At 39.2% G+C, this 25056-nt stretch overlaps 1 protein-coding gene across 1 annotated transcript in view; it reads right to left on the reverse strand.

Moving 5' to 3' along the window:
• The window catches only part of mybpc2a (myosin binding protein Ca), a 64011-nt gene extending 40367 nt beyond the window's left edge, over nt 1–23644 (reverse strand). The window contains exons 1-3 of the mRNA XM_046042160.1: nt 23542–23644; nt 3692–3727; nt 3495–3503 (exon numbers count right to left, since the gene is read on the reverse strand). Of these exons, the coding sequence (XP_045898116.1) occupies nt 3495–3503; nt 3692–3727; nt 23542–23629 (133 nt within the window). The 5' untranslated portion in view covers nt 23630–23644. The remainder of the gene's footprint in view (nt 1–3494; nt 3504–3691; nt 3728–23541) is intronic.
• Nucleotides 23645–25056: the final 1412 nt, after the last annotated feature.

A 25056-nucleotide genomic window follows, 5' to 3' on the forward strand; every position in this document is an offset into this window, starting at 1 on the left:
AAAGCTCTTATAGTTAACGGATTTAGTTGAATTTGTTGATTTTCAGAGAAATGATACCTGTGATAACCTGTAACACATTTTTATATATATATATATATATATAGATTGATGAGGTACAACAAATATGCTACAGCAAGGGGGAGCCAGGACGACAGGTCAACAGGGAGATGTCATCATCATCATCCCCACACTCAGAGATTGGGTCCCAAGCCCCAATAACAACAAGCCCTTACGGCACAGAATCACTCAGCATAAGGGCGACTGACCTACTATTGAAGATCATAACCAAGCTGGACCCCCAAGTACAACAACCAAGATTGCCAAGGCTAAGTGACAAAGTACCCTCTGAAAGTCTACTAGAAGATGTGAATGCAGCACTACATACTATCCCTACTAAAGCCATAACCCAGACCAATGAGCTGATGTACGCCACAGCAACAGTGATCCTAGAGATGCTTGGCTGTAAGATGAACACCACAAGCCAGAAAGAGCATTACCCCCCATGGAGGAGAAGGCTAGAGGCCAAGATCAAGGCAACACGAAGAGAGGTTAGTCAGCTGTCAGAGCCACAGAAAGGTGCAAGGAAGGGGCTACCTAAGAAATACAACAAGCTGTCGATAGCGGAGGCTCTGGAGACTGCCAAACAAAGACTTACTGGTCTGGCTACCCGCCTAAAGAGTTATAAGGGAGATGCAGAAGCCAGGAGAATAAACCGGATGTTCTCCACCGAACCATCCACAGTGTACTCTCAGTGGCAGGGTAATAACACAAGATCAGATCCACCCAGGGCTGAGACTGAATAGTACTGGAAGAACATATGGGAGAAAGAAGCATCCCACAACACCAATGCTCAGTGGCTAGTGAATCTAAGAACAGATCGCAGCAATCTCCCAGCAGGTACTGTACAGGTTTTTCACTGAAAACAGCTGCCTGCTGTGGCTGGAAACGGTATGAGAGCAGTGCGATTGAACCAGAACACTAAAGTTGCATGCAGCCAGACAATGAGCTGCAGATTCAGGTGATGATTCTCTGTAGTTTCATCACTACAAGTGACCACCTTTACATTGTCTTCAAATTGACATTTGATAAATTGTTATTATTAAAATATCCGTTATGTATTCAAATAGGCCACTCATTCATTCATTAACTATTGTTGGAAACCTTATTCTGAACAGTATGCTTGTTTGTAGACACATTTCACATTTTTGCATGTTCAGCTGACCTGATCAGTTAATTTAAAGGAATCATTTGGGAGCACATGGACTGAACATTTTATCTGAAGTATTTTATCTATGATTAGGAAAATTATTTTAGAATTACAAACCTATAAAAATCTCTTTTTTTTAAGTGAAGGCACAGTTTAGATAGTTTTGATGAAAATTCAGCTCACTTATCTGTCCATCTACGTGTATTACTCAATTTAAAGAATGTCATTACTAAATAAAATTCCATTACAAATAGTCTAAAGAGATGACTGTGTTCTCCATTTCTGATTTTCTGCCAATCAAGCTTGTGAAAGTATGCAGCCAATTTCGCTAATCATGATGGAGCCTTCTTGAACACATCAGCAATGTTGACCTGTACCCTTAACTTTTACCAAGGCTACAAGTGGAGCAAGTGGTTATTCTGAATACAGTTGTATACTACTCTGTGACTGTTGCACAAAATAGTAAGGGCTACAAAGAGAATATTTCTTTGACTCTAAGGAAAAGAAAAGAAGAGATAGTGTTTATACTATCACTGATGTTGTAGATACAATTTTTATTCAGATATTTCTTTAACACGATATTTTACAGGATATTCATCCTCCAAGACAAGGTTGAGAAAGGGGTTAAAATAGTGTGTTTTCCCCTCCAGCAAATACACATTGTACCATGGCGTATAAGGGCCGTTGTAGATTTAAAAACATATATATGGTGAGACAAGGGTTTATATTCAGAGAAAATTAATTAAGACCAAATTTAAGAGAAGACTCTACTACACATGTGCTGGGCTTGAAACACCCTCTGGGTCCTACTAGTGCATTGCAACTTGTAGGCTATCCCCCTTGGCCACGCTGGAAGGGGATGGTGATTTTACACTCCCCCAGGGCTTAATTTGTTGAATCCTGTACCTCCTTTAAAGGCCTACTAGTAGCTGCACTGTATGATGGCAAGAAGTTTAATGCTTTCTGGTGTCTAAATATTTTGGCATATGATTACAGTAAGCCCCGCAGCTGAGCAAGTTTGCGCTGTGAAAGGATGAAGAACTTTCAGGGCAATGTCCATTTCCTCATAGTAGCAGCAATCCACAGACAGAAGGGACACAACAGGGAAGTGAAGGGGGGAGAGAGAGAGAGAAACAGCTGCTCCTACGCGCTCCCCCTGCTGATTTTGAATGGTTATTGTGAATGCTCTGATTAATAAATGTAAATAAATAACACTTTGTTTGTGCTGACAGTTTGGTTTTAACAAGACCTCTGTGTTGTCCAATGTGGGTTTTTGATGCTTTCTGTGACTTTTTCTCTACCACTGACCCGCCTCTCCAGGACCTCCTGATTTACAAATTAAGCACTGCGCTCCGCTAATGTTGAACACGGTCCCCCTTTCTTCATTAAAATTCTACAACAGCTAATTATGTTACTGTTGGACCTAGCTGGTTATACAGCTGTCCTTAATCTCAGAGAATCTGAGATGAATTTTTCTCGTAAATTTGTGAGTTTTGTCTCAAAAATTTGTGTTGTATCTCGTGAATACAACAAGTTTTTTTCTCATAACTTTTTTTTTTTTAAATCTACAATGGCCCTGATATGCTGTTGTGAAAATACGGCATCATATGGTGTTGCATGATTAGCAACCTTTTTTAAATTGCACTTTCTTGTAACTAAGAATTGCACTGGCCAAAGCCATTAGCTGTAGTCAGCACCCATTAGGTTTAAAAGTGGAATGCTAACGCTGCTAACAAAACACTATTACAATGATAGCTGAAGGACAAAAGTGAAAGATTAATTTGCATGTGCTGAATGTATTCGCAGATTTAAGACCGAGATAAAAAAAGATAAAAAATTCAAATGCACACACACACATTCACACATTCATGTGACGCTTACCCATAAATTAAACACCTTCTATTTTGCTCCTAACTCCTAATTTAATTAGCATCTCCGGTGCTTAAAATAATCTCATAACATGTCCTCAGTGCTAATAAAAGCATGTTGAAGAAACAATGTTACAGTAACTACTATAGAGTGTGTGTGTGTGTGTGTGTGTGTGTGTGTGTTTCATCATGCATCTCCACACTCAGTCCCATCACCACAGAAGTTCACTGCTTCTGTGTTTGTTTCATCTGCAAGTCTTACCCTCCTCCTCTGCTGGCATCACTGAATGAGGGGAAAGACACATTATTTTTTGGATGATGACAGTGATGATGGTAATGAGGAGGAGGAGGATCTGTAGACAGTTCATCTATAGGACGCACAGACAAACAAACACTGAATGTGTGTGTGTTTTTCTTACCCTTCTGGTCTGAAAAGGAGAGAAAAAAAGGAAAATGTATTAGATCTTTGTAAGAAGCTTTTATTAAAATATTTGTTTTTCAGTGGTTATTGTAGTTTAAATGTATAATGGCTGATTACTGTATGTGTACTCAAAAATAAATTGGATTTCTGGAGCACAGCTTGTGGGCTCAGATTAGATGTCATTGAGGCACTTACCAGCAGGGGCTGCTGCAGCCTTATCGCCCTTGGCTGCTGCAATTAAACAACAATTATGTAAATTAATTTGTACATCCTCATTATTTCATATCATACAACACCAGCAGCACAGCTTTTGTATAGTCACAGCTTTCAGAGGTGAGACTCAGTAAACTGTTTAAAGAGCCTCATCTTGTGATGTGAATTCTCAGGAGACAATAACTAATGAAAATTTCTATACATCACTGGGGGCACATCATCGCTCTATTTATTTATATTTATCAATATTTATCTACAGTACTATACATCTTGTCTATATAAATATATGTGTATGTGTGTGTGTATATATGCATTCGGCTGTACAATGTGTACACAGGTGCTTTGAATTAACACTCTGCATTTCTACAAATCGAAATCAGACACCTTTATAAATATATAAAACTGCATAAAATATACACTTTTAAACAAACAGTTTCATTTTAATAACATAAACACACATTCACAAGTATCTGCACAGGGAAACTACATTCAGGAAACCTTGCTTGCACCTCTTTTTGATTTCTGTAGGATTTGCCTCCAGCAAAAGAGAGAATATTGGCTTTCAACAGGGGAATAGTGCATGATTCAAATGAAGCATGGTTTACAGAAACAGTGAGGCTGAGATAAATATAAGTACATTTTTCAGAGATCATGAGGAATAATTGGGCTTAAAAAATTCTGAAAGGGGCGGCCTCAAGACAAAAATGCTTTTGATAGGATAAGTACATCAAAGTTCCAGGATCCCAGATTTAGGTTGCTTTATAAGCTCAAGGGTGTCTAATGAGATGGCAGATTAGGCATGAGTTTTTGTCTGCCAGACAAACTAAAGCACACAGCTGCACAGTAATAATTCAACTTTGGCAGCATTCACATCTTAACCATCTATTGAATAATTTCACAGGTCTGTGCCCTCATCAGGGTCCCTGTTTAAATGTTAAAAAAAGGTTTCATTGCCTTACTTTACCAGGGAGGTATTCTCAAGGCAGCAAAGCACATTAAAGGGCCCGGCCACAGAAATGAATGAGGACATCTTCATGACAGCTATCATCTCTCCAAACCACCAACAACAAGCCACAACTGGCACTGCAGGGAAAGTGTCCCATGAGTCTACTTAACAGTGGGTCTAAGATATCAAGGCTTGGCCTTGGCACTCTGCTTGTGTGGCACACTATGTCTGGCATACTGGTGGGGTGGGGTGGGAGGGCAACACTTCTATTTTGGATATGGTTTGTTTTTCAGGCAGCAATCTGTTAATGTCTCTCTCAGCACTTCAATCCAAGAGGGGATCCGTGACGCACCAGGCAGTAAAAACTTCTTTAGGTTCCTGATGAAGCATCTATCCAACCCCTCTACTGTAAATCAGAGGGAAGTTGGTCACTGAATTTCAGAAGGTGTTCATGGGGTCTTTAGTTTTTTGTGGCTGTTTGACCATGATATCAAGGTGTTTACAAACTGGATTTGCATATAAGCATAAGCAGGAAGAGGGTTTGTTTTTGAGACTGCCCTTACTGTTAGAGACAACTGTGGTGTTAAATACATTTCATTAACTGGTTATATGAAGCTTGTTTGGATGTAAAAGTAAGTCTGTTTATTGTCAGTGGGGTGGTCTCAAATGAGAGTTTAGGTTCGCCTGTGTCAAGATTTGAGAGAATGGTATATGTGGTATGATGTGGTTGATGCAAAATGCTGCAGTCACAAAAGTGTGTGTATTTTGGTCACACAATAAACTGCAAAAACACCTTAAAGAGCTAGAAGAGATCAAACTAGTGAAAAATCTAATTCATATTCCAACTTACAACCTTTTTCATAACTTAAAGAAAATATGATGACAAAATATCATAGGCTAGCTATAACAAACATAAGATAGAAGATGTTTTTACCCTGCGGCTGGGTGCTGTCTCACTGCAACAAGGACAGATTCTCAGCAATCTCTGTGTATTTTCCTCTATTACTTTCAGCAACACTGTGTGTGCAAGAAATTTAGTTTATATACTGGCAATATCACTGCTACTTCCTCTACGGATGATTACACAGGGATTTTATACATGTTATCAGGATCATCCTTTAATATCTAATTTATAAGCGTTTCACTGCTCAGTATTGCCTATTTTTTGTTAATAATTTAAATTGTGAAGATGGGTATCTGGCAAATGCTTTAATCATTATCTGTATGTCCCAAGTGTTTAATGCAGATGACCAGAGAAAAAAATGCAAATTATTACAGCAAAACACCACCAAGCTGTTCAATGCACATTTTATGTTGACAGTTCCAAGCGGCAATGAGAGGTAAGTGGAATATAATTAAATAAGTAAAAATAAGTTGAATATCCAGAAACAACAAGGACAGGATTGATGTAAAATGCACACAGAACACATATGTGTACAAAAGGATGACAAAGTCCATCTTTCTCTGAACAGAGCACTAATCTGTTAAAGAAATGGTTTGTATTTGTGCTCATTAGTTAACATGTTGAAAATGACATGCTTTGGGTGCTTTTGGTGTTTGACCATTGTACCTTATACTCCACTACATATGTTCAATAACTTTAGATGTGCAGGCTTGTATTATTAATACCAAATATACAGATCAACTAATAAATTATGATATATTATTGTAGGTTAAGCTACCCATTAGTCTATAAAGTAGTTAAATAAGCTCAACATTTACTGTATTTCTACACTGCGGTATTGTTAAAATATTTTTTTAAAAACACCTCTGGCCACACATGTGAACCTCGCAGTTCATTGTCTGGGAAAAAGAAATATCTATTACAAATTTTGAGACAATCCACCAAGCAGAGGTTGAGTTATTCCATTGGATAAGTGAAAATGTTGACCAGCTGGTGGGGCTAGAGGAAAAGTCAAGGGATCACCAACGTCCTCTAGGGAATGTCTGTACAAAATTTCATGGCAATCCGTCTGATGGTTTTCAAGATATTTTAGCCAGAACCATAAATGTCAACCTGCTGGTGGTGCTAAAAGAAAAGGCAGAGGATCACCAAAGTCAGTAGGATCTATCTTCAGGAAAACATGATTGTCTGTACCAAATTTCATGGCAATACATCCAGTAGTTTTCAAGATATTTAAGTATAACAGATGTCAATAGATTCGCCATCCATGGAGCCATGCCGCTTGTGTTACTACAAATGACCTAGATCCGGTCCAAGCTAAGATACAGGTCAGAAAAGGGCTGCAAGTTCTGTTTTAAGTTTCATCTTTTTCATACCCTACGCTCACATTTAATTTGGACAGATAGTGCAAATCTACAGCATCTCAATTAGTGAAGGTGTGACGTTGTTCTCTACTGTAGCTCCACTTTGTGATTTAGGTTGATAAGATGGGTGTATTTTTACCAAAAAAAAAATCTTGCCTAGTGCAGCTTTTAAAACACGTATTTTTTTCCTCTAATTCTAATTATCCATAAGTGACCTGTTTCTCCTACAGCCCTCTTTCTGAGGTCCTCTCTCCGTTTGCCGTCAGGTCTTCCTCTATTACAGGCCTGTCTGTGCTGCTCTGTGGGAAAAGCCGTGACTAAACCACTCAGTCACATGTAGGACAACTGTAACCCTTGAACTCTAGGCTCTAATGCTGAAGGTAATGCACAGCTAAAGAAAACTGTCTGTGTGGATTCATGTCATTACTGCCCATGCTTCATTGACGGCTCTCTCTGGCCTAGATAAATTCACTTTACAGCCGTCTGTTTCCCTGTCTTCCAGGTATCTGTTAAATGGATAATGTCTCTTGCGGTCTCCATTGCTTCTTCCTTTTCACTTAATGCAAATCCCTACTCTCAGCACTTTTTTGTCCCACCGTTTCTTTGTCCTACTTTAATCTAATTCCACTTTCTGAAGAAAAAAAAAAAGAGTTAAGCAAGATGGAGAGCGACGAGGTGGAAACTAAAACGAGAAGAGAGAAGAAGAATGAGCAAGGCCAGCATGGGTCGAGGATGGCGTGAAGCCTCACTTTAAGAGCCTGAGGATTGGGTTCTTAAGTGGGGAAGATGAGATATACACCGTTTATATTTAACAAATATCATGTGAGATGCTTGTTGAAAGATGGTTTTATTTACTCAGTTTCGCTGACCCTGACACTTTCAATACTTCCTTTAAATACACACATTACTTGATGCTCTGTAAATAGTAATTATAGACCTTTTTTATTTCCAAAAGCTTATCGCTGATATCGTTTTCAACTTGAGGGCTAAATGCCTTACAGTATGGATCTGGCCATAAACTGATTAAGTTATAATTCTAACATTGAGACAGAGGGAAAATCTTGTGTGAAATAAGTATGTGCTGGTTTTTAAGGTCAGTTTATAGAGCAGAAAACTAACACTGCCTAGGTTCGGGATTCGTCCCTCCACGAGTTTGTGCTTTAAAACTGTGTTCCAGTTTCATTGTTGAACCAGTCATGATATTTAGATAACTTAATAACATTTTCTTAAACCTACAATAGCTTTTTTGGCCATTTTGGGGCAGAAAAAACAACCATTGAACACTAATATTTCATCACCTTTTACGTTGATACGGTTAAGCTGCTAGCAATCATTTGCTTATGTACTCATCCAGCAGACATGGAGTAACATTATCATTCAGTCACTCTCTTTTGGCTCTGTTTTCGGGGTCTACTACACCACTATGTTCACTAGCTAGTTGTTAATTTCATTTTTGGCTGAAATCAGCTGCCTGCTCCCTCTGAAAGCAATGTTATGAGAACAGTGAGAGTAAACCAGAACAATAAAGTTAAGGGGAACTGCGGACTCCAAACTTTCTCTGGGATCATCATTACAAGTGACCCCTTTCACATACAAGTAGTCATGTGATCCATTGTTGGTATAAAAATATTTGTTATAGCCGCTTTAAGAAACATTTGCTGAGCTGTTGTTTCAGTTTTGCAAACATATGACATTTTTGTTCAATAGAATGTGGTTTGCATGAAAGGTATATAAATCAGAGATTCCTGCTAATGTTTTTATATGTGTGTCTCAAATGAGATTTTCTAAAAACAATATAAAAATTATTGTGTGCTTTAACTGTGGGCTAGATTTATCGAAAATGTGTAAATTCATTGAAGCCATTTTCAACTGTTGCCACCCCCAAAATCAACATATTCGGTGGTAAAGTGTTCATTGCTATGCTTCCCAAAATTCATCTTATAATAACTTATATTGGATTTTCTGTAGATGAGGTTTGAGTTTCCATATGTGTATATAAGCCCAGTCTCATCTTAGAACATCAAATACGGACGCCTTGAGAAAGCCTAACAAATTGTCAGTATTTGACGCACAAGTCACCCTTTAGAGTCTGTATAAAACGCCCTGAACTTTCAAATAACTCCAATGAAAAACCAACCGCCATCATGTAATGTACTTATTTCAATGCAAAACAAAATCTTTTCCTAAATCTAACTAAGTAGTTTTGATGCCTAAACCTATTGTTATGTGTTCTTTATCTAAATCCAAAAGCATTTCATACGGACAGTGAAGACCACATTTTAAAAAGGAGTTTCATTTTCATTTTCATTTCAAGGGTACCTTGTGCATAAAATACGGATGCTTTGTCAGGCTTTCAGAATTTGACACCCTGAGATGAGAACGTGTTGGTATGTATGAACACTCTTTTTCTAATCAGCCGGTTGGCTGTTGGCAACCCCTGCTCATGCTAACTGTAACAGTTGAGTCTATAGTGAGATTTGCAGTACCAGTCACAAAGTCTTTCCAGACAACTTTCATTAAAGGGGATCAGTCTCTTCACTATTTCTTCAATCATGTGATATCATATCATACACTGTACAACAAGTTGGATATTTATTCATAAATTAATATGCCAGAAATGATTACAGTGAGAACCAACGTGTATGATGTTGTTTATGGACTACACACACCAACAAAACAGACATCAGCAATACTTTATAATACTGAGTACTAGATTTTCATTTCTGTGTTCATCCTCTGCACAGTGTCTCTCTCTCTTTCTCTCTGTTCTCTCTCCGCCCGTTTTGCTTTTGAAGGGTAACCTCTATGGAATGTGGTTCGTTAATCTCTCTTGACATTTCCCTGTCTTCCTTTGCTGCGTACGTCTCCTGCTTGTTCAGTCGGTTAAGCCAAAGGAGTCAGGCCAAGGCAAACATTTGAATCTAGAAATCTTTCTCTCTCATCACTGAACAAAGGCAAAAAGGGCACAAATTCCTCATATGCATTTGTTTGAAAGTGTATTTTGATGCTAGATGCTGAGCTTCTGTTTCTTTCAGAGACTGATACGTCTAATGCTGGTGCTAAGAAATGCACCACTTAAGTCCTTTTGTTTCTCCAGGATCTTGGTGTTGGAGGACTGCTGAATACATTTAGTCACTTAAGCATGTCTACAACCGCGTGCTATGGAAGCATCAGACGTGTTAACTAGAGACTGGAGCCTCCTCTCTGGCGGAGGCTGAGCACACCACCAATTGGTGGTAACACATATTCCCTCTGATCATACTTTGCGCCTCTTGCCCTTTTACACAGCACCCCAGTTGTACCCCTCTGCACTGGGCAAGTGTGTCAGCTACAGGTGAAACAACAAGCTCATGTTACCTTGTGTGTCAAGAGTACAGCTACAAGCAGACAGAACTAGCAAGTTAATTCTTGGAGTCAGAGCTGCTCTGAAGACAAAATGAGTTAAACCTCAAAGTCCAGAACCAAAGACCCAAAGGATATTTCTTACACTACATCCATAATATTTCCTTTACAGGCTTAAAGTTTATTTGTCAGCAGATGGCGAATCAGAAAACTAAAACAATGGGAAGCCTGGTTTTATAGTGCAAAAAAAGGTGTACAGCAGTGTGCAGCTTAACAATATCAAGCCAAAATAATCTAATATGCGTGCATATCTGTTTGAGCTTATATTCTATTAAAGCTTGTTCTCCACGAAAACTTGGGAAGATCTTTTTTCAACAAAGACACAGAATCAACTAGTTGATATTGGAATAATCCAGTTGTTCTTTTTCTTTCTCATGTTAAAGTAAAATGAAGCCCAATAAAGAAGAAAAAGCATAATCGAGGCTTTTTGTTAAAGGGACACTCCACTATTTCACACATTGGGATTAGTGTTAGAGGAGTAACTCTGCCTGTTAAAATATAACCTCTATGTTGTCATCAGGGTTATCTTAGCTTGGTCTTAAAGACTGAATATATTTAAAAGAAAGCCTGTGTTACTACCTGGGGCATGGAGCTTGAAGAAATAAGGGTTTGATAAAAGATGCTATCCAGTTGTATTAAGGGAAGTGTAGGATCCAGCATTTTTTAAGCTTAATCCTTACTAGGGACAGCACTGGTTTCCATCATTCTTTTTTAATATCTCTTTTGAGCCCCCGAACCTTATGGAAGTGCAAGTGCTGGAAAGCCCCTTTAAGCCTTGCTGTTTATTATTTAGTCATAAACTGGTTAGATATTATTTTAATTATTTAATTTCAGATTTTAAAATTAACAGCAACGCTAAAAAATGTGGATCTTTGCCTCCACCTGCTTACATTGAACTCAATCAATCAGATTACTCCTGCTTTAAGAGCAGCTCGGCTTCTGAATAATGTTTTTAGAAACTAAAACTCCCATCTGCTCCAATTTATACACATATTTGCCAGCACTATTCAACAGGGAATGCCTCAATGCCTTATAAGTACCTTAATCCCACTTAAAAAGCAACTCATTCCATTATAATGCCCTATAATCACACGTGGCCAAGCTGCCGTCACTGTACTTAAACCACATGACGGTGTGACGGAGATGTGTTTTTGTATTTGCATAATATTCAAATATACATCAAAATGGGTAATATTGGAAGTAGAGAATAAAGAGAAGATTAATATTCAATCTATTTATAAACCTGATATGTGTGGATGAGTGTCAATGGTATTATTGGCATTTGGCTGGCATCCTTGCTGGGGGCAGAGTGTGACTGATGGAGTTTCACCATTTTATGATGAGGATGGAGAGCGATGCTGTCGGCAGAATCGGGGTACACTTAAGCCTCTGCCCTCCCTATCACTCAATCATTTGCCAAGTTAATTTGACAGTCTTGATGATCTGATAGCTGCATCATGTACTGAATAGTGTGTCACCCTTGTAGGAGGCGAAGGTAAGAAGATAAATTCAGAGTAGTGATTGAATTGCAGCCTGACGTGCAGATTAGTAATGGTTGTTGTAAAACCAACGTCAGAGGACATATTCCGGTAATTCGGGGTGATTGACGAGGTTGAAATTGTCATATTAAAAAAACATGCTTCCAAAAGAAAAATAGCGAAAGATGGATAGCTTTTCCCAGAAACCAGACTGCTGCTGGATTTTATTCTACTCTGTTTTACATGCAGAACATTTTACAGTGAGGCATGACATACAGAAACCACTTCCAGCAGCTGTTGATTTAGACTGACTAAATGTGAATTTTCATCTTCATCATCTGGTTATTCTAGGCAATGTGTACTGTAAGAGCTCCCACTTTTATATACGCTGACCAGGAGTGGAACAGGAGAGATGCTTGCATATTTGCATGACCTACTTTTTGTTTTGGGCTGCTGAGCTTCAGCTAGTAACGGGAAAAGGGGAATATTTTTGATATTTTAAATATTTTAAAGGTTTTCTTTTCTCATGAACCTCCATGGAAACTTTTTTAAATGAGTAGGCTTTCTCATCCAGCTCGTCTGTTCTGCATGGATTAAACAGTTTGGGCTGATTTATTGGGTTGAGGTGAGATAATGTGAGGAACTGCCAGACAAACGAGCTCATATCATAATTACTGTTTATGAAAATAAACTGGGCATAGAAGTAGAGCTGAAACATTCAGGCAATTAATTTATTAATAGACGGAAAGTTAATTGCCAAATTATTTTGAGAATCAATTAATCATTTAATTAACTGGGGAATTGTGATGGAATTTTTAGGTATTTTCTGACATTTTATAGACCAAACGATGCTTTAATTATTCCAGAAAATTAATAATAGGAAAATGTCTTAGTTGCAACCGTAAAGTGAAGGACTACACCAAACTGTCTAAGATCTGTTGTTGCTTTCATTGGAGGTTCTGTCTCTAGATGATTGTTCTGTTATCTTTTTATAAAACGGATTTATTTTGTGCCAATTTTGTGAATATTTAATCACTGCAGGAGGGATGCAATCCCAGATTTGACGACTCTATGTATAGATGACTATACTCTTATTTTCTGTTTCATCTTCAGCTCAGAAGTATGCACTGAGCCCTGGAGAGACCTTTCCACAAAGAAAAAGGTCACTAATAATGTTTCTCCCACTGAGTTATTTAGTTTGTTATTTAGTCTGTATGCATGCTGTAACGGTCATGCATTAAGCCTGTTGTGACTGAGGACTGAGGGATTAGACACACAAGCCTGTGGAGGGAATGTGAGGGATGGGACGGCTGTATATAACACTGGGTTGTAGCGATGATGATAAGAATTATGGCTTGTTTGGATTCCACCAGTGATGTCTCTCTCCCCCTCCTCCACTCCCCTCTCCTCTCTGCCACACGTGAGGATGAAGATTTATGGATGAACAAGGGAGGAGAAAGGAAAGGATTTGGTAATAAGGTTGGAAGAGGAATAAACGGGGTGCGAAACTGAAGATTAGATTTTATGGCACTGCTGTAAACTTTCCTGACGATTTGAATGAATTGTTATTATGTGAATAAAGCAGTCTCGACATAGGAAAACAATTGCTAAATGCAACTCTAATTTAGGGATGAGGAATCTGTGGTGTTCAGTAAACAAAGGGGGCTTTAAATACCGTATTAAGCTGTCATCCACTTCAGCTTTCCATTCATTTCCTTTTGTCTTCTAGCTCGCATCAACACAGCCTGCACTCCAAATAGGCCAAGGCCTCTCTCAAATCACAGAGGAAGCTTGTAGAATAAGGCATAAATTCTGGGTGTGTATCTACTGCACAACACACTGCTTGGGCTACGTTTGGAGAATCTTTGTTAATGATACATCAGGGCTCACTTTCTTTGTAGGACCTCATGTCACAGTTGCCTGACTCTGCATCTGTCTGCAATCTATCAAGCAGTGGGTGCATACCTGTGGGAACTTGATGATGGCCTTGGTATGAGGTAACACTACACTGGACAACTTGTGAGACTTTTTTTGGGGGGGGGTTGAAGGGGTTGGGGGGATTGATGGGATGTTAGTCTTATTCTAGCCTTGCAACCAATATGGTGACGGGATGTTTAAAGTTCCACTAAACAACTGCTACTCTCTGAAAATAAGAAGATAGACTCATAGATGTCCAGTGAGGATCAATTTCACAGACATGAGTTAGACGGGCCTATAGCGTTTCACAAAGATACTCTCAAACTAATAGTCGGACTTCAGAGAGACATCTACGTTCATCTGTTGCACAAAGCTGTCAAGTTCTTGACTGTCTTACATGGGACTCATTTGCCATGACATCTGTGTAAATTAAAACTTTTTTCGAACTGAAAAGCATGGCTGACAGAGCAAGTGCATCAAAACGCTCAGTTCTGCTCTCTCTAGAAGAAAATATTTGCCTTCTGGGGGAAAAAAGCACTTAAAAAAACAGTTTCAAATTCTTCTGCTAACACCTTAGTCAGACTCAGGATAATTTCCTTGGACAAAAAAAATCAACTGTTGTATATTCTAACAGGTTACTACACTCACTTTCTGTCATTTGGTGCCACTGGTCAGCAGGTTTCACTGATTGTTACCAATGGAAACATGGCTCTTAGTTCTGTATTAGCCTGGAGGCAGGATGGCTAACTTTTAGGCCTAAAAAAAGTATTTTTGTGAAACTGTGTAACTTACTAAAAGCAAAATTTAGATGAGTCCAACACTACAGACCACTGGTCTTACAGTATATCTTTGTGAAACCCAATTTTGCTTATTTTATTTTTAGTCTAATGCAAGTTAGACAGTTTCACAAAATATAGTCTAATATGGTGACTTATTTTAAGCCTAAACGTTAGCCACACTACCTCCATGCTAGAGCCCCTTTTCCAGTGATACCTACTGACCAGTGTCAGTAGGTCAGTCTTTGTGAAACTGGCCGCTGCTCTGGTACAATCCTGGGGGGCTAAAGATGCTGGCTTCTGGCAGCATTACTGGTGATACAAATTGGGTTATTATTTCTGCACATGCTCAGCAATGAACCAATGAACCACCACCCTGGCACACTGCAACTTTTAGCATCAACACTAGCTCATTCCAAAGAGCTCTCTGGTTGATCCGAGGAAACAAGTCAACGTTGCTGTCGCGAGAAACAATGGCCTTGCTGGTCTATGCTTTTTCTATGGGTCAACTAGGGGCTAACCATGTGGACACACCCTCCACTCCAAGAGACATCACAGCACGAGAACTATTCTTGTGGCTGTTTATTGGGATGCGTGCTTCTTTCAGATCCTCCTGGCTTCGTGAGTCCCGGGGTGGCCTTAACCGTGGAGAGCAAGACGCCACATGAGTCACATGAGCTGTAACCAGCTGATCGACAGGGGCAGAGGGGCTCCAAAGCTGAGAAAGTGTGATGAAGTTCAAGAGAGGGGCAACATTTTAGGATGGGTGGAAACACAGAACAAGAGTAGCCTGAGAGAAGGTAGTAATGTGGTGTTGGGAATATGATATGTGTGATGTCAGGACACTGGATTGGCGACACATTGGTAAGATATAATGAAATGTAGGGATGGAATTACTGCATGATGGAGAATAAAAAGGGGAAGGGTATAAACTGCTCTGGAGGGGAAAGATTTCAGTTCTGTCAAACGCTTTTATTAATATATTTTATCACACATCAACAATGACATGAGTGTCCAAATGTGAACTTTTAAGGACCTAAGAAAGACGCTTTTAGTTTTTAGCAAAATGTATTTTTGATTTTATCCGGTGGAGTTTGAAATCACTCTATAAGCAAAAGAGATCAGTGCATTTCTATCAACCCATGACGGAGAATGTGACACCACAAATGAAATTCACAAGAGAAAAAAAGGAGTTCTGACTTTTTCACACAATATCAGCGATACGGTGAACTTTCTGCAGATTGGCGAGGCGAGATGGATGCCAGCAGAGGAGACAGCGTAACAGAATGAGGGAGGCAATCAGGGTCAAATAGATTAGGTGTCTGAGGTGCAGAGATACGACGCAAGGTAGATACACCTGACTTGGCAGAGGTCCCTCTAACAAATCATCCCGCTCATTTCTCCGCTTTTATCTGTTACCTCCTCCTTTCCTCCTGCCTTCCTTCCCTCCTTTCCTCATGCATTCTTTTCTCAGGTTTCAAACGAACAGCTGATTTACGATGCTTTGAGGTCACTGTTGACAAAGGCAGCAGAACATATTTCGAACCCCATGACTGATACAAAGATTATGATACTACAGCCTGTAGAGTTTAATGTCACATATTACAGTGTTATAACTGTTAAAGTTTCAGTACAGAGGTTATTAAATGTAATTCCACATATACGGTAAGGTTATGCCATGCTGCTGGAATCTCGTATGTTCAGTTTATGGTGCAATGAAAGGACTTGTCCGTGATGAAACAAGGCGTTGTTACTTTCTTTTGCAAACCCTGTTTTTCCGTTTCATGAATTTTTAGAACTCCAATTTTGAAATTGATGGAACTGTTTCTTCACGTTAACAAAAGAGAAAAAACGACATGTAAAAATCAGCAATATAGCTGTAGCAAAACAAATTTTGCAACACTTGAGTCCACTGGGTTCATTTTGTATTATTGGGTTTAAATATTTTCAGGTCTTGTGTAAGATATAAACACAAAGGATAAATACTTGGTCTCTGTATAAAATAATTGTTTTTTTCAGTTATTACTTTGAACCTTCCATCACACATTACTGTAAGCGTGCTGACTTTTGCCCTTTCACCATTCCTGCTTTCTTCAGTTTAATGAACCTCAAGGACATAAGAGGATTACCCCTCGCACAACACATTTCTACCTAAAAGATCCATTATTGTTACTTTTAGTGGCTCCCTGTCCAGGTCTTTTTCTTTCTATTACTTGTCACATATTATTTTTAATAACGAACATTATATTTTTACTCTCAAATCATAAATATTTGGTATTAAGACATTTAAGTCAAATATTGACATATTGACTAAAATTGACATTTACATGCTGGACCTCTCATCATTTGCAATTCAAAAACAATGTTTGAGAGTTTGTCCCCCTAAAAGAGAGAGATATAGTCCAACTGTAGCACAAGAACATTGTAAGTAAAAGAGAAAGCAACAAAGAGACACTGACTTTTATGACACTGAGTTTATGAAGACATGAGCTTGTAACTAACTAATGAAAGCTAAAACTCATACAATGTTTGTGTTTAACAGCTTTGATTTATTTACATGCCAGCTAATAAACTGCATATTAAAATATATCTTAACTGTATTAGAGGTAATGCTCTCCTCACGTTTTTGTAAAAATAAGTAAGAATGAAATTAACATAAAGCAATCCTAATTAGGTCTGATGATGATCTTATAAAATCTTGAATTTGCTTTATGATGCAATGATGCAGCTTTAGTCTGATTTATCCAAAATTCAAGCATTTTATGATTTTCATTAAGAAAATTGTGGGTTAAAGTTTGTTTTCATTCATCTGAACATTTCACAGCATCGTCAGCCTTCACTGTTGTTTTTGATCAGTGAGTTTTCTATTATAATCCTACAGGATGGACCAGCTTACCTGGCTTCTGGGGCTCAGGCATGTCTGTGTCTGTTTATAGTGATTCCTCTGAAAGCGTCTTCCTGCCTCCTTGTCTGTGGATCTGCCTGCATTCCCTCCTTCATCCCTTTTTATCACCTCAATGCCCCCCCCCCCCCCACACACACACACACACACACTCCCTACCCGTGCCAGTTACCTCATCCTCAAACCAACAAGTGGAACAAGGAAGGAAAAGAGTGACAGAATAGCTGTCACTTGAAACCTTGGCAGGAGCTACAGAGCTTTGAGGAGGAAATTGGAAGACACCATGAGGGGTAAAAGCGGTTCAGAGCCATAAAAAAAAAAAAGTCCAGCCCTCGGGGAAATCTGCCAGTTGATTAACTCATTAGGCCCTGGAGACAGAACATTAACAAACTAACAGACAATTTGATCAAGTGATGCAGCAGTGGCTAAAACTGCTTAGATTTTTTAACTGGAGTTATGTTTTAGAAAAGATAAATACATCAAAATAGTTTTGTCAAAAACATTTTGCACACCATGGATCATGCAAAGGGGAACAATCATGGCTTTATTTTCTTGTTTCTAGTAGGGCCAACATGTCAGCTTTGAGAAACTGTAGATTTGTATATAGATCTTAACAGTTAGTAGAAAAAATATAATCACTCTAAAGAGCCTGACAATTTGTCGTTAGCCAAGAGTCGCCTTCACTTTATTCGGTAATGTTAAATGTATCATAGAGGTTACCTAAAATATTGTAATGCATGTTCAGCATAACCCAGCCTGTTCTACTAATGCAACGGGTCTCAGAATTGGGGGCATAGAGACACTTTAGGGGGGGTCATGGATGTTAAGCAGACCTAAAGTTGCATGAATATGATTCACGTTGGGACATAAACAAACTAAAGTGCTCTGATACTAGCTGTTTGCTGACTTGAATCTTGTTTATTTCAATCACCTGTATTGTTAATAATTGATCAAAATGAAAACCACTTTTGCTGGTGTGGGTGAGGGGGGGGGCATGAACTTTTTTTGGCTTCTGAAGGGGACCATGACAGAAAGAGTTTGAGAACCACTGTACTAATGTGATTTTAGATGTGTAATAAGTATTATTCCATTAACATATCAAGTTTGAAATTGGGATGAAATTAGTGGAAAGGGTGTTTTTCTACAGGTTTGTCAAAGGGAGGGAATAAACAAACTATCAATAACCCTGAGGAGGGTCAAACATGAGGTCCAGCTCCCATCTGCACTCCATACAGTCCCTAGCTGAAGAGAATGAGAGAAAAAAAAACTCCGAAATGAAAATGAGAGCAAAGCAGCAGCAGCAGTCTTGCGTTCCTATAGGCTTTGACAATCCCATTTGTTCTCCAGTGGCCATAGCTGTCAACAGGGTGTATTTTATGGCACTGGAAGCCCTCGGCAGAGATGTGAGGCACAAGGTCAAAGACAGCAGGAGGAGGTCGCTGACCTCATGAGTTCCTAGAGAGGTATAAACTTCCCAACCCATCACAGATAAGACTGTAGACTCGAACAAGACAAGGTTGTACACTTGTGTGATAGCAACACGACCATTGATTCCAAATGGCAATGCAGACCAAAAATGGGTTTTATAAACATCAGTGTTAAATTATCCACTTTGCAGCTTTTCATTTTCCATTCATTCGCCTGTATACAGTCATCCCTTTTTGAATTCTGCGTTCGTTTCCCAAATTGCCCAGGCTGCCATAACCTTGGCTATAACAATAAACATTCTTTGAGACTTTAATTTGGCGGAGAACTACAGTCTGAAAGAGAGGCAGAGATTGAAGAACAGCTATGTAAGGCAAGTGCAACTTGAGGTTCAGATGTTCAAGGAGAACAAAATACCCTCGAGGAAGGTTACAGAGTGATGTCTGAATAGGACATCAAAGGTTCTTGAGTCCATTAGCCCTACTGTATATTATAACTTTATGTTACTTGACTTTTAAGCTGAATTATCTTTCATAAATCTTTTTGTTGCATTCGCAGCTCATCAGTGGTGATTTATACCGTGTCTAAACTATCTGAATATATATACAGTATTCACATATATTGTGGATTTAAAGTGGATGTAGGAGACTAACTATAGGTGTCCTACATGAACCAGTGATCCTCTATAAAGGATGACAGCAGTTATTTAACGCTTGCGTTAGCTGAGCCTCACTGAAGTATACGTTAAGCCAACTGAAGCAGGTCCTCTCCAACTTCAGAGCAGCTTTCCCATGACATTTGTTGACACTAGAGCATGTATTAAGACCTGTGTCTACACCATCCAGACTTTGGAGAAAATTATTTTTCAGTGATCGTCCCCAAACTGTGTTTCAAAACATTTTGTTGACTTTCTTTCTCATTTTTCATGATGTTCCATTTTTAACAGCACACAGGCAGACAGGACATGACAGTGTCTTCCTTCAAAGTGAAAGTCCTGTTTCACATAAATATACATGTGTTCATATTTGACTAAGAATAGTAAGGTGACACCATTGTTTAGAGCAATGACAGAGAGTAATGGGTTGTCCCAGTAAGGGGGAATAGATACTGTATAGGCCTGCATAGTTTTAAAGGCAGAGCCCGGGGGAATCACATGCCTCACTCACCATATGCTCCATACAGAGCACCCCCACCTTCCAACTGAACCGGAGCCCAGACAAACAAATTATAATTACAAAAAAAACATCCATTATCAATTGCTGCCGTCTTTTACTTTTTGATAGAGGTTATTCTGTCTTATTGTTAACAGAGTTTCAAGAGGAGATGGGGGCTTGAACCTGTGTAATGGAGGAACATGTGGAAAGGCTTTTTTGTGAGGAGTTATGGGAAATCTTCTTAGAGGTTTGTATAAACTGTAGTAGCTCCCAGCCAATAGGATGGCTAATTTACCCATCAAAAATCCATTTTAAGTTATGGAGCCACGTCTCCCATTTACTCGCCCATGTTTTTGACCTCATCGAGAACATTCCTGTCAATGTAAAATATTTTTGAGATTTTTGTAAGTGATCTTCTAATGTGTCATTCTCGCAAATGTAAGGACAGAAATGACAGTGGATGAGGTGTGACACCCTCCAACAAAGTCATTTTCTCAAGACGTCTGTATAAGAGTGAACTGGAAAGAGTTGAAAACAAGTTTGATGTCCAAGAAGTACATTAAGTCTTGATATTTTGAACTTTTAAGGATTAACACTGGATTCAAAACTCCTTTTCAGCACTTTGATGCATAAATGTTGAAGTTTAAAATGATGGATGCCTTTCACTTGTATCCACAGAGCTTTTCTTGTATGTCAGCAGAACTCCTCAGCCAGGAATAAGCACTGAGAAATAAATCACATCAATCACATTTGGCAGAAACCTGCTGCTGCATCTCTGTTCTCCCAGATTTTGGCTGTTCTGGCCACGACCCCAGTCAGTAAAGTCACAGACATTGTGCCTCTTAGTTGACTCTTGGACTGTTAAACAGAGTTTTGGCAACTGCAAACATGGTTAAATTAGTAACTGAAGCCAGGATATGCAGGCTCAGATGTAAAACAACAATCCATAAACGCTGGGCTGGAGGTGCCACATACTGGAGCCTGTGCTCACTGAACCTGTTGAGCTAAGAGAATAATGCAGAAAGAAAGCAATACCTGGGTTGCTGCGATATAACAACATCAAAAAATTTTGTGTCCCAATTGCTATTCTAGCAGTATTTATTCACAAAGTCCAAAATGGATTACCCAGTGTAATACTAAAATGCATCTGATCACATGTAGGCAGCTCTAAATACAGGGGTGATTCAGTTCTTAATGCATCACTCAGAGATGTTAGAGAAGCTCCACAAAGGAGGTGTGCACTTAAACGCATTCCTCCATTGACAAACAGCCAATCAATATGTATAATCAGAATATAATCTTTTCTTTTCAGTCATATTTGCCTCTAATCAACTGGAACAGTAGACAAACAACAACATTGATTCAAACCAGGTTAGCTTCCCAGACACACTTGGGTAAAGATGTACCTACACCAAACAACTCAGACAAGTGTTTGGAGTCAGAGGCAAGGGATCAAATAGCCCCTGAAATCTACCTATTTACAGCCAGTACAAACAAAGTATTTTTTCTGCTTAGCAGTGGTCACAGTTTCCCACAGATGAACCCACAGAGCAGGAAAGTTAAATCTGATCACAAGAGGTCATTGTTGAGGTCCCAGCTAGGTGAAGACAAAACATGAATATAAGACACTGATCTAAGTCTTGAGATCAGTGCAACTGCAGTTTTCAGCTTTGTGTGATTCAACGCAGATCCTTAAAAGGACATTTAGGTAAATAAAATCCAGGCTGAGGTAGAACAAAGAATGCTGACTAAAGATTTAAGAACATGAACAACCCTCTTCATCACAGGACATAAATATTTATTTTTCAGCTAATAAAGTGGCACTTTTAGAGGCCTTTGGAAGGGGGGTAGGGGTGAGAGGAAGGTTGGGGGCCTTTTTTGGTCTGTTAGCAGCCTCTGCTGGCCCGTGATGTGGCGGTGCATCCAGAGTGATGAATATTCACAACAGGTCTACATTATATGCAGTTCAAGTATAGTAGGCTACTTCTTTTTTTGGACTGCCAAGGAGAGTGAGACATAGTGGAGAGTGTTATATGTGTGAGTGTTACATATTGTGTTTGTGCAGACAGATATTAAACCACTGATATTAAACTATTAATCCTATACATAGTTTACAGTAGATAATGCTCGAGATATACAAACGCAAAAATATCATGTAGATTAGAACACATTACTTGTTTGAGCACTCAACAACTCAACATGTCTTTTTGGTAAATTATTATGTTACCTTCTTTGCTACAGACAAAAAATAGAGCAACACTAAGCTGAAGTATAGACAGCCCAAAATAGAAATCAAAACCTTATTAAATCGGCAAGAAGAAGACATTGCTACTGACACGTTACAAGACAGAAACACACAGGCCTGGTTCATTAGTTGCATTCTGTCAACAGACAAGAAAACTACTGTAAATACAAAAATTCTAAAAATACAAATTCAAAGAGTAAATACTGTTCTGTGTAGCAGCACTGGCATAGCAGGTGACAACATCGACATGTTCAGAAACAGACAGAAGTGAAAAGTAAAGTAAGTTGGTATATATTGAGATATATGCATGAACAATCTGCATGCAAGTAGGTCAGCACATACTTTAAATAGCTCAGCATGTACAAATTAACTGTGTGTGTTTCATTTTTATACACACCAACCCAACCCATGGGGACTAGTGTCACCATGGGGACAAAAATTGAGGTCCCCACAAGTAGAGACTGCTTTTTGAGGGCTAAAGCGTGGTTTTAGAGTTCACCTTACAAATAAGTTAAGGTTAGGGTAAGCATTAGGCACATAGTTATGAAGGTTAGAGGTAAGGGGCTAATGAATGCATCTCAATGGGATGTCCCCACAGGCGTCGCTAGACTGTTTTCACGGGGCACATGCCCCTGTATCCATGTGCTGTGACCCACTGAAATTGTCAATACCCCTTGGCGTCGCTATTGGACGTATAGGGCTTTGCGGTCAAGTTAGCAACAATTGGCAAAATCTGCACCGTCCGGTCAAGTTAGCAATATTATATATGCAACGTCCGGTTACAATTTCAAAATAAATACTGTTTGATGTGAAAAGGCACGTTGTTAACGATATGAAATGTGGCAAAAAAAATGAGCCAATGTTCAAATAGAGAATTTACAACATTGATGAGAAAACTAAGAGGGACTATCCTGTGCACAAGAAGAGAAAATAACTATCTTTCTGACTTTCAAGGACAGCAGGCAGCAGTGGCGGCTGGTGAAAAACATTTTAGGCGAGGCTGTACCATATCCAGTCAGTTTCAGTAACCGTCTCCAATACAAATGAACACAAATTGCATGATACCAGTGCTTTGTGAAATAGTCAGAAATTATTTAATGCCAATATAATATTATTAGGCTATATTATATTAATATACAAAAACATAAACAGTGAAAATAAACATAGAAAGTGGAATGAAAAGAAAATACTCAAGTAAAGTACAAATAGGCTACCTCTAATTTGTACTTCAGTACAGTAGGCCTACTTAAGTTACTGTCCACCACTGGAAATAACCACATCTTAACACTTCAGAGCTGCCTATAAACTTTACAGCTTACCTCTGTAGCCAACAGATGTTGTTCTCCTTGTTGATGTACCACAGCACAAGCACCAGCTGGTAGTGGGTGGAAATGTCAGTTGTCTCATCTGCCTGAATAGCAAAATATTCTGCATTTTTTTACTTCCTCCAGAATTTAATCTTTAAGAACTGACAGCATGCAGTCCAAAAGTTTGTTATGCACAGGGTGCCTTTGAAAACGGTAGCTGTCTTAAGGTTCTCCTCCAACACGCTGTTCAGCGAGGCAACAAGATTTACTGAAAACGCCAGGGTTGTCAGAGGATGCGGTCTCATTGTGGCCACGCAAGGCCGATGTTAACTCTGCCTAGCATGGCTAGCTTCACCATATTATCCATATGCACCCTCGTACACTTGTGTTTCTTAATCTTTTCATCTTAATCTTAATCGTATTAAAAAGTAAGCATGGGAAGCAAAATAAGGTATTTAAATCATTGCATCCAGCTAGCCAAGACTGAAAGCCTGTGTCGGTCTTGAGTTCCGCATTCATCTTGTCAACGTCACGTGTCCCACTGACTGACTGCGCTTGGGGCAGATCCTGGAGCGCCCTTCAGGCATCAGATCTGAGGCTGATTGGCTTTATTTCTGTTGCTATGAGCATATCTTGTGTCAGTTACGGCCAGTTATTGGCTGCGCTGCTGTGCTGCCTGGGCACTTTCTCCACTGCCCCAGAAGAGATAAGTGAGTGAGCAGGAAGCTAATTTCACACCCAAACATAAATATTTAGCCTATATTTTATATATTACACATTATTGTGCCTTTTAAACACACATATACTTAATTACTGTTTATTTCAAAACACTTTTCACCCATAGATTTTATGTAAAAAGTTTCCACCACCAGGGAGGACGGCACCTTAGCGCCCTCTATTGGCCTGCCGCCACTGAGTATGAAACTAATGTTTTTTTTGGGCAGAGTTAGCATTTCTGAACAACTAGATGAAGGCTACAGAATTGGCATTAGAAGGCACAACGAAGAGGTGACAAAAAATCGTCACATACTGTCCAGTATAATAGACAGTGTGAAATTTTGTGGAGCCTTTGAGTTGGCTTTACGTGGCCATGATGAGAGTGAGAGCTCAGATAACCCCGGTATATTTCGCGGATTGGTGGATTTTGTTGCCTCTTGATGTTTGCATTGAAAGAGCACCTTGACAGTGCTACTGTATTTAGGGAACGTCAAAAACTTTTTTTTCTAACATTGGTGGATTTTCTAGCTTTTTTTCCAAGTCACCCAAGCGGACATGTTTTCTGGATAAAGTGGTTGCCCATAGACTGCCAAGATCCAGCAACGTCAGATGGAACTTTCAGAGCCGTGCCATCAATACTGTTTTTGAGCACACAGAAGATCTCATTCACTGTTTTGAGAGCATACAAGACTCAGGTGAGTTTGACCCCAGTACTGTCTGAGAAGCAGGAACCCTGGCCATGCTGCTGGAGGATCAGGATTTTGAGTTCTTTCTGGAACTTTATCACCACATCATGCCACATGTAGACTT

The sequence above is a fragment of the Micropterus dolomieu genome, linkage group LG02 (assembly GCF_021292245.1).
Source record: "Micropterus dolomieu isolate WLL.071019.BEF.003 ecotype Adirondacks linkage group LG02, ASM2129224v1, whole genome shotgun sequence".
NCBI classification, from domain to species: Eukaryota; Metazoa; Chordata; class Actinopteri; order Centrarchiformes; family Centrarchidae; genus Micropterus; species Micropterus dolomieu.